At 41.2% G+C, this 10944-nt stretch overlaps 1 protein-coding gene and 1 long non-coding RNA gene across 2 annotated transcripts in view; one reads left to right on the top strand and one right to left on the bottom strand.

Moving 5' to 3' along the window:
- LOC150066823 (uncharacterized) overlaps positions 1-10944 on the bottom strand; it is a 91029-nt gene that overhangs the window by 3516 nt on the left and 76569 nt on the right. The gene's annotated exons all lie outside the window — the stretch shown is intronic.
- The window catches only part of Fam186a (family with sequence similarity 186 member A), a 48489-nt gene continuing 38021 nt past the window's right edge, over positions 477-10944 (top strand). Inside the window, exon 1 of the mRNA XM_090318679.1 lies at positions 477-827. Within this exon, the coding sequence (XP_090174805.1) occupies positions 633-827 (195 nt within the window). The 5' untranslated portion in view covers positions 477-632. The remainder of the gene's footprint in view (positions 828-10944) is intronic.

Below are 10944 nucleotides of genomic sequence, written 5' to 3'. Positions count from 1 at the left end.
TGATCCTCGGATCTGAGCCTCCTGACTTGGTAGGATTACAGGCGTGAGCCACTGCACCTGGCTTGAAGCTTGATTTCTTTTTTTTTTTTTTTTTTTTTTTTTGCCAGTCCTGGGCTTGAGCTCAGGGCCTGAGCACTGTCCTTGGACTTTCTCAAGGCTAGAGCTCTACCACTTGAGCCTCAGCACCACTTCTGGCTTTTATCTATGTATGTGGTACCGAGGAATCGAACCCGGGTCTTCATGCATGCTAGGCAAGCACTTTAACCACTAGGCCAAACTCCCGGCCCTTGAAGCTTGATTTCTAACAGCTAAGTTTTTAAGTTCATTTATGCAGAGCTACATCTTCTATTTTTCTTAGCATTCCTGTTGTCTCAACTTTCCCACCTATTCTCCCTCTTTCCCCCATCTACCATTGCACATATGGAATGTTTGTTCTCTACCTATAATATTATGACATCACCAGATAGGAATACAATTTGATTAACAACCAAATTGACAACAGAGCAAGCCAATAGCTCTGGAAGGCAGGCTTCTAGTTTCCTAAAGGACATGAATTAACATTTTCCTACCTTTTGTGAAAAAGAAGAGGAAGGAGGCGAGAAGAGGAAATAAAAGTTATTCCAAATTTCAAAATGTTAGCCAAAATGCAAGAAACGTTCAACAGTGACTCGGATTCAGAAAATGAAAGCCAGATTTCCATCAGTTTGATAAAAAGGAAAAAGACTCAAAGCTCCGAAGATCTACTGAGCTCTGAACTAGATATGCCATTCTCAGTGAAAAAAATCCTCAAAAAAATTGAGCAAGCACAACTCCTTCGAGCCAGAGAGGTGGGTAGTAAGTCAGAAGTTATCAGATCACAACATTTTTATTTTAAACTGCTTTAATTTCCTGCCACTTTTTTTTTTAAAGAGTATGTTAATTGAACAAAGGGGTTTCACTTTAGCTTTTTTTTTTTTTTTTTTTTTTTTGCCAGTCTTGGGGCTTGAACTTAGGGCCTGGGCACTGTCCTTGGGCTTTCTCAAGGTTAGCCTCTATACTTTATTTGGTACTGAGTAATCAAACCCAGGGCTTCGAGCATGCTAGGCAAGCACTCTACCAGGGCCATGCTCCAGGCCCTGGTATAGGACATTTATAAATCTCCTGCCTCTACCTCAAGTGTTAGGATTACAAGTATGTCTCATTAGAGCTGATTCTTTTCTTAATTTATGTAAAGTTTTTTTGGTTTTTTTGGTTTGTTTGTTTGAAACTGAGTCTCTCACTAAATATTCCAGACCAACCTTGAACTCAATATTCTTCTGCCTCAGCTTCCAAAATGGTTTAGAATTCAGGCATGTGCCACCAATACTTATGTTGTAATGATTTGTGTGGCTGAACATCTTTTGATGTATTTATCAGCCATGTTTGTATCTCTTCAAGTCCTTGGTCTGTTTATGAATTGGGTTTCTTTGTTCTTGTCAAGTTGTATGTGTTCTTTAGTCCCATGTTGTGATTCAGTCCTATTTGGGAAGATGAGATTGGCAAAATCATGGTTTGAAACTAGCCCAGGCAGATTCCATCTCTCTGACTTGCCTTTTGTTGTTGTAGTTTGTTTTGTTTTGTTTGTTTTTTCCAATATTGAGATTTGACCACAGTACCTTGAACTTGCTAGGCAGGCACATTGTCATTACAGCTACTTTTCTATAAGAGTCTATTCTCAATGGAAAAATCTGGATATGGTTGCATATATAACCATATGCCATCCCAGCTACAGTTTGATGTGTACAATAGGAAAAATCACAGTCCAGACAAAGGCCTAGGCAAAAAGTGAAACCCTAAACTTGAAATGAGGAAAAAAAAAAAAAACACAAAGGTGAAACCCTATCTCAAAATAACCAGTGTTGACTGGGAATGTGGCTCAGTGGTAGAATGCTTGCCTAGCATGCATGAAACCCTGGGTTGGATTCCTCAGTACCACATAAACAGAAAAGGTCAGAAGTGATGCTGTGGCTCAAGTGGTAGAGTGCTGATCTTGAAAAAACTCAAGGACAGGGGCCAGAAGCATGGCCTACTGAGAGAGTGCTGGCCTAGCATAAAAGAAGCCCTGAGTTCTATTCCTCAATACCACATACATGGAAAAAAGTCAGAAGTGGTGCTGTGGTTCAAGTACTAGCACTAGCCTTAAGAAAGACCAAGGACAAGGGCTGGGAGTTTGGCCTAGTGGTTAAAGAGCTTGCCTAGCATGCACAAAGACCCGGGTTTGATTCCTTGGTACCACATACATACAAAAAAGCCAGAAGTGGTGCTGAGGCTCAAGTGGTAGAGCTCTAGCCTTGAGAAAGTCCAAGGACAGTGCTCAGGCCCTGAGCTCAAGCCCAGGACTGGCAAAAAAAAAAAAAAAAAAAAAAGCCTAAGGACAGTGCCCAGGCCCCTGAGTTCAAGCCCCAGGACTGGCTAAATAAAATAAATAAATAAATAAATGTGGGGGAGGGAGGACTGAATGTGTGGCTCTTTGGCAAAATGCCTGCTTGGTAAACTTAAGGCCTTGAGTTAAAACACCATTATTACCACAATAAAGTGTTTCATATATATACATAATAGTCCCCAAAAGGGTGTGATCTTTAAATATTTTTTTCCTCATTTTGTTATCTTTTTACTCTGTTGATAGTTGTGATAGTTAATTTTATGTGTCAACTTGTTCAGGCCATGAAACACTCAAACATTTATATTATGAAAGCAACTTTGGATGACCTAACATTTGAATCAGGAGTCTCAGTGTAGAAGATTGTCCTTCTTAGTAAGGGATAGTATTGCACAATCAGTTGAAGTTCTGACAAGAACAAAAAGGCAAAATAGAGGGAACTGCTTCTTCCTGATTGCCTTGAGCTTGCGACATCAGACTTTCCCTCTGCACTTGTATTAGAACAGAAATACTGGCTCTTTTTAGGTATTGAGCCAGCCAGTTTTCAAACTAGAGCTTAGATGACAGACTCCTGATTTTGAGGTGTTTGGTTTTGGGCTAAAACTACTCTAAGGGTTTCTAGACTTAAAGTATATATATACTTTTTCTATATATATACTTTTCTTGCAGGAAAAAGCTGGGCCTGATGGCTCATATATATATATATATATATATATATATATATATATATTTTTTTTTTTTTTTTTTTTTTTTTTTTTTCTCCTCTTCTCTGGTAGGAACCAGTGGTTCAAGCCTGTAATCCTAGCTACTCAGGATTCTCTGTGAGAGTCTTATCTCCAATTATCCACCAGAAAATAGGAATTGGTGCTGTGGCTCAAATGGTAGACTGCTATCCTTGAACTGAAGAGATTAGGGACAGTGTCCAGGCCCAGAGTTCAAGTCCCATGACCAACCAAAAAAAAAAAAAAAAAGAAAGCTGGGCTTGGTGGCTCACACCTACAATCCTAGCTATTCAGGAAGCTGAGATCTAAGGATCAAGGTTCAAAGCCAGCACAGGCACTAAGAATCAGAGACTCCAATTAATCTCTAGAAAACTGGAAGTGAGGTTATGGCTCAGGGGTAGGGTGGCAGCCTTGGGCTAAAGAGCTCAGGGATAGCCCCCAGGCCCAGAGTTCAAGCCCCATGACCCACAAATAAAGAAAAAGAAAAGGAAAAAATATATCTATATATTTCACACATACATATATATGTCTTTAAAGTCTAGATTCTGAAAATGAGTGAAAATAGCCTACATTTGGTTTTTTAAGCTTGGCTCACTTTGCCCAACATGATGCTCTCCAGCTCTATCCAATTTACTGCAAATAAAATGATTTTATTTTTCTTTTTGGCAAATTAATATTCCATGGTACATTTTTTTTGCCAGTCTTGGGACTTGAACTCAGGGCCTTAGTATTGTCCTTGGGCTTTCTCAAGACTAGTGGTCTGCCACTTGAGCCATAGCACCACTTCTGGCTTTTTCTATGTATGTGGTACTGAGGAATTGAACCTGGGTCATTGTGCATGCTAGGCAAGGACTCTACCACTAGGCCAAAGTCCCAGCCCAATGCATGGTACATTTGAACCATATTTTCTTTACACATTCATCCATTGTTGGGCACTTTGCTGATTTCACCATTAGCTATGGTGAACAAAGCTGTATTAAATATGTGTATGCAGGTTTCTTATATGTTGTCTTACATTCTTTCAGAATATATACCCAAGATTTTCATATTTCTCATATTAGATCCTGAGATATCTCAACCTCCATTATCACAAAATTGTTTATTATCTGTCTGTATTATTTATCAGACTGACATAAATATTTCATATTTTTTGATGCTGTGATGAATGATATTGTTTTAAATTTATATTTCCAAATTGTTGACCAGACCCAGACATTGTGCTAGGACAACAGAAGAGATAACTTGAATAAATCTCTAGAATTGGCCACATGCCATCCATACTAGGGTCAATGGCATAGAGGTATAAGTTCATTTAAGAGCCTTGGAGGTTAGCCTGGTGGTAGATTGATTGTCTAGCATGCACGAAGCCCTGAGTTCAATTCCTCAGAACCACATTCACAAAGCCGAAAGTGGTGCTATGGCACAAGTGTTAGAGCGCTAGCCTTGAGAAAACTCAAACTGTGATCCTCAGATCTCAGCCTCCTGAGTAGTTAGGATTACAGGCATGAGTCACCAGTGCCTGGCTCAGGGATAAAGTTTTATGGTTTAAATATGAAATTTCCCCATAGACATATAAGTTCTTGGTCCCAGCTGGTTACACTATGTTAGGTGTAGAGCATTTAGGAGTTGGCATCTAACTGGATGAAGTAGATCAGTAGGGTTGGGCAGTGTGCCTTTGAAGATCATACCTCCTCTCTGATCCTTTTCTGTCTCTGTTTTTTGTCCTCCCTAAGGGAAGTAGCTGCTGCTAAAGGTTCCCACTACTATGATGCTGTCCTTACTTGGCTCCAGAATCAGTGAAGCCAATAACTTTAGACGGAAACCTCTGAAACCATGAATCAAAACATATTTCCTCACTGGGTGCTGGTGGTGCATACATGTAATTCTAGCTACTTAGGAAGCTGAGATCTAAGGATCAATGTTTGCAACCAGTTCAGGCAGAATAGCTTATGAGACTCTTATCCCCTCTACTTCTACAAAAAAGCCAGGAGAGCTGTGGGATGCCAGCCATGAGCAAAAAAGCTAAAGAAGTGTCCTGGCCCTGCGTGTGTGCTAGTACTGGCACACACAAAAAATTCTCCCCAGGGCTGGGAATGTGGCTTAGTGGTAAAGTACTTGTCTAGCATGCATAAAGCCCAGGGTTGAATTCCTCAGTACCACATAAACAGAAAAAGCCAGAGGAGGCACTGTGGCTCCGTAGTAGAGAGCTAGCTTTGTGCAAAAGAAACCCAGCCCTGAATTCAAGCCCCAGAACTTGAAAAAAAAAAAAAATCTTCCCTTAAATTTTCCGTTATTTTGTCACAGTGCTGAAAGGAGTCAGGCCTATTCTAATCAGGATTGAATTTCTGATTTTTTTTTTTTTATGCTGGGCTCTGGCGCTGTACCTGGGCTGTTTTTGCTTCAGACTAGCACTCTACCACTTAAGCCACAGCTCTATCTCTGGGTTTTTGGGTGCTTAATTGAAAATAAGTGTCTCATAGATGTTCCTGCCCAGGCTGGCTTTGAACCATAATCCTCAGATCTCAGCCTCCCAATGAGCTAGGATTACAAATGTGTGTTATCAGCATCTAGCTGATTAGTTGTGTGTAAATGAAAATTCCTAAATAAGATGGCAAAAATTAAGCGGTTTTTACCATCTTATTGTATCAGTGTTGTGGTCCTGTTCATATCTCCCTGAGTCTTGTCTGAATTATATTACATTCAAATAACTGGGGAAGGGGGTAGGAAGTTAGAAGACCTAAAAAAACCTTCAAGGCTACATTCCCCAAGCTCCTGTCAGCTGACTTTTACTAGGTTTAAAAAAAGAAAGATTGGTCTGGGAGTTTGGCCTAGTAGTAGAGTGCTTGGCTAGCATGAACAAAGACCCAGGTTTGATTCCTCAGTATCACATACACAGACAAAACCAGAAGTGGTGCTGTGGTTCAAGTGGCAGAGCACTAACCTTGAGCAAAAAGTGCCCAGGCTCTCATTTCAAGCCCCAGGACTGGCAAAAAGGGAAAAAAAAAAAAAAAGGCCTGGCGTAGTGGTAGAGTGCTTGCCTAGCATGCACAAAGAACCCCATGTTCCATTCCTCGGTACTACAAACACAGTCCTGGGCCTTCAACTCAGGGCCTGAGCACTGTCCTTGGGCTTCCTCAAGGCTGACACTCTACCACGTGAGCAACAGCACCACTTCCAGCTTTTTCTGTGTATGTGGTAGCAGGGCATCAAACCCAGGGCTTTATGCATGCTAGGCAAGAACTCTACCATTAGGCCATGCTTCTGGTCCTTGAGCTCAGTTACTGACTTACCTCCTGAGTACAGGGATTACAGATTTACTGAACCAAGTCTAATTCAGAGCCAGTTCTGTGGTTTTAACTCAGGGCCTAGACATTGAACCTGAGCTGTTTTGCTCAAGCCTAGTGCTCTACCACCTAAGTTACAGTTCCATTTTGGCTTTTGGGTGCTTAATTGGCATTACAAGTCTCCTGATTTTCCTGCCTACTTATGAACTGTGGTCCTCAGATCTCTGAATCCTGAGTAACAAGGTTTATGGTCATGAGACACTGGCACCCAGCTGTCTATATTTTTTTATGTTGATACCATACTATTTTGATTTCTTTAGTTTTGTAATATGTCCAAAATCAAGTAATTAGAGACTTCCAACTTTTTTCTTCTTTCTCTTCCCTTGCCCACTCCCATCTTATGCTAGATAGGCAGGTACTTTAACATTTGAGGAACATCCTCCCCCCTAATCTTCTTATATATGTTTCCCACATAGCTGAAATGGTAGCTGAAATGGCAGACATGAAAAACCATGCCCAGTTATTTATTCATTCAACTGTGTCTTATACTTTTTTTTTTGCCTAGTCTTGTCTCAAATCTTGATCTTCCTAATCTTTACTTCCCAAGAATCTAAGATTACATGTGTGAAACATCATTCCCAAATTTTATTTATTCTTGAAGTGGAGTCTTAACTATATATGTATCCCAGGCTGGTCTTTAACTTGCTCTATAGCCAGACTGGCCTTAAAGTCTCAATACTCCTACTTCAGCCTCTGAAATTCTGGGAGTACAGGCCTGCACCAGGATAATAGCTTGTTCTTTTTCAAGGCCGTTTTAGATTTTCAGGATATTTTTTATGCCTCTGTAAAAACAAAATTCATTGGAATTTTGATACTGGCTACATTAAATTTGTAGATTTGTTTAGATAGTATCAATACTTTAACAGTTTCAAAAGTTTTATACTATAAACACAGTCAATGTCCTATTTAAGCTTTGTTCCAGTGTCATTTTGTAGTGAAAACTCCAAGTATATAAGCCTTTCATTTTCATGGGTAAGTTTATTAATTTAGTAACAAGGATTGTTTTTCCTTTGCAGTGCTGAGGACTCAACCCAGGGTCTCATACATGCTAGGCAAGTGCTCTACTACTGAGTTGTACCATCAATCCCATTTTTTAAAATTTATTTATTTATTTATTGCCAGTCCTGGGGACTGAACTCAGGGCCTGATCACTGTCCTTGAGATTTCCTCAAGGCTAGTGTTCTACCACTTGAGCCACAGCACCACTTCTGGTGTTTAGGTGCTACCAAGGAGTTAAACCCAGAAATTCATGCATGCTAGAGGCAAGCACTCTATCACTATGCCACATTCCCAGCCCTGAAATTTTCTTAATTTCCTTTTCAGATCAGTGTTTCAAACAAAGCTTTGTTATATAACAGTCCAGGCTGGGCTGAAATGTATTATGTAGTAGTTCAGGCTAACCTTTACCTTATGATATCCTCCTCAACCTGCCAAATGCAGATTCTACATGTGTACCACCATGCCCACTTATATTATTTTTATTATTTTTTGTGGGTCATGAGGCCTGAACCCTGGGCCTGAGTACTGTTCCTGAGCTCTTCAGCTCAAGGCTACCACCCTACCCTTAAGCCACTGCCCCACTTCCCAGTGGTTAATTGCAGATAAGAGTCTCTGGTTCTGGGCCGGGAGTTTGACCTAGTGGTTAAAGTGCTTGCCTAGCATGTATGAAGACCCGGGTTCGATTCCTCGGTACCACATATATAGAAAAAAGCCAGAAGTGGTGCTGAGGCTCAAGTGGTAGAGCTCTAGCCTTGAGAAAGTCCAAGGACAGTGCTCAGGCCCTGAGCTCAAGCCCAGGACTGGCAAAAAAAAAAAAAAAGAGTCTCTGGTTCTTTAGTGCCTGGGCTGGCTTTGAACCATGATCCTCAGATCTCAGCCTCCTGAGTAGCTAGGATTACAGGTATGAGCCACTGTGCCCAGCTTTAAATTATTTTTAACATTCCCTTCCTTCCTCTAAAATGACATTATCGATAAATAATCTATACTCATACTTTTATAAGCACAAGCAAATAAAAGGAAAATAATTTTAGCAGCATGCATTATGCATTTCAATATGTAAATCCTAGGTTAAACTTCCCTCAAAGTAGATTTGCATGTACAGGTAGAATTAAAATGAAAAGTATAAGCCAGGCTCTGTCATTCACATCTGTAATCCTAGATACTCAGAAAGCTGAGATCTGAGGATCTTGGTTCAAAGCCAGCCCTGCCAGCCTGGGCACTATAAAGCCATGAGACTCTAATCTCAAAGTAATCATTAGAAAATGGGAAGTGGGGCTTGGCTCTATGGTTGGATGGTAGCCTTGAGCTGAAGAACTCAGGGACAATGCCCAGGTCCAGTTCAAGCACCATGACCCACAAAAATAAATACATAAATAAGTAAATGTTATAGTGTTTCTATGTGGTAAAAAATGATTAAATAAATTTTAAGGAATTTTTTGCTTTAAGTTTCATAGTATTTCATATTCCTGGAAATGTCAATGTATAATTAAACTGAAGGGGAAAACAAAAAACAAACAAACAAAAAAAAACTTTGGCCAGATGTAGTGGTAAATGCTTATAATCCCAGGAGGCAAAGGTAGGAGGATCTTCAATTCACAGCCTGCTTAGATAAAGTGAATGAGAACCAGTCTCTCTCTCTTTCTCTCTCTCTCTCTTTCTTTTCTTCTTTTTTTTTTTTGTGGGTCATGGGGCTTGAACTCTGGGCCTGGGCACTGTCCCTGCTTCAGCTCAAGACTACCACCTTACCCTTGAGGCACAGCCCGATTTCCCATTTTGTAGTGATTAATTGGAGATAATAGCCTCAAGGCTTTGCTTTGAACTTCAATCCTCAGATCTCAGTCTCCCGAGTAGCTAGGATTACAAGTGTGGGACACTGCGCCCATCTAATTTTTTTGGGGGGAGGGGCAGTTGTGGATCTTGAATTCTGGGCCTGGGTGCTATCCCTGAACACTTCAGCTCAAGGGTAGTGCTCTACCACTTGGAAGTGCAGCCATAGCACCACTTCTAGTTTTCTGGTGGTTAATTGTTGATGAATCTCATGGACTTTCCTGCAGGGGGTGGGTTTGAACTGTGATCCTCAGATCCGGGCCTCCTGAGTACCAAAGATTATAGGCACGAGCCACAAGCACCCAGCTCAAAATAAAATAGTTGGTTGTCTTTGTTGTTGTTGGGTTTGTTTGTTTTTTTAAGTCAGCCAGGTGTGGTGGCTCATGCCTGTAATCCTAGCTATGCAGGAGGCTGAGATCTGAGAATCAAGTTCAAAGCCAGCCAGGGCACTACAAAGCCTTGAGGCTATTATTCCCAGTTAATCACTACAAAATGGGAAGTGGGGCTGTGGCTGAAGGGTTAGGCAGTAGCATTGAGCTGAAGAGCTCAGGGACAGTGCCCAGGCCCAGAGTTCAAGCCCCATGACCCACAAAAAAAAAAAAAAAAGAAAAAAAAAAAGAGTTTCTTGCCTGAGTTTGCATTGAACAGCAATCTTCAGATCTCAGCCTACTGAATAGCTAGGATTCCAAGCATGAGCTACCAGCATCCAGCTTGTATGTGATGTATGTGTGTGTGTGTGTGTGTGTGTGTGTGTGTGTGTGTGTGTGTGTGAGAGAGAGAGAGAGAGAGAGAGAGAGAGAGAGAGAGAGAGAGAGAGAGAGAAATCTACCCACAGATCTTAGCCACCTAGGTAGCTAGTATTACAGACTACAGCCACTGATGCCCTGGCTCTTCCTCCTCCTACAACTACTTCTTCCTCTTTCTTTCTTTCTTTCTTTCTTTTTTTTTTTTTGCCAGTCCTGGGCTTGAGCTCAGGGCCTGAGCACTGTCCTTGGACTTTCTCAAGGCTAGAGCTCTACCACTTGAGCCTCAGCACCACTTCCGGCTTTTTTCTATGTATGTGGTACCAAGGAATCGAACCCGGGTCTTCATGCATGCTAGGCAAGTACTTTAACCACTAGGCCAAACTCCCGGCCCTCTTTCTTTCTTTCTTTCTTTCTTTCTTTCTTTCTTTCTTTCTTTCTTTCTTTCTTTCTTCCTCCGTCTTTCTCTTCCTTCCCACTCCTCCATTTCCCCTCCCCCCTTTCTCTCTCTCTCACTGGTCCTGGGGCTTTAAGTCAAGGCCTGGGCACTGTCCTTGAGCCTCCTTACATTCCAGGCTAGTGCTCTGCCCACTTGAGCCACAATGCCACTTTCTACTTTTCTGGGTAGTTTATTAGAGATATGTCATATACTTTTCTGCTTAGGCTGGCTCTTTGAAAAATAGCTAAAGCAAAAAAGGGCTAAGTATATGGCTCAAGCACTTGCCTAGAAAGTACAAGAGTCTGAAATCAAACACCAATACCACACCAAAAAAAAAAAAAAAAAGGCACTAGTGGTTCATGTCTGTAATCCTGGCTACTCAGGAGGATGAGATCTGAGCGTCACGGTTGGAAATCATCCCAAGCAGGAACATCCATGAGACTCCAATTAATCACAGAAAGAACAGGAAGTA

The sequence above is a fragment of the Megascapheus bottae genome, chromosome 2, assembly GCF_031878675.1.
Source record: "Megascapheus bottae isolate mThoBot1 chromosome 2, mThoBot2.hap1, whole genome shotgun sequence".
In the NCBI taxonomy this organism is placed as follows: domain Eukaryota; kingdom Metazoa; phylum Chordata; class Mammalia; order Rodentia; family Geomyidae; genus Megascapheus; species Megascapheus bottae.
The sequence above is the reverse complement of the archived record's forward strand: the minus strand, read 5'-3'. Positions and strand labels throughout refer to the sequence as shown.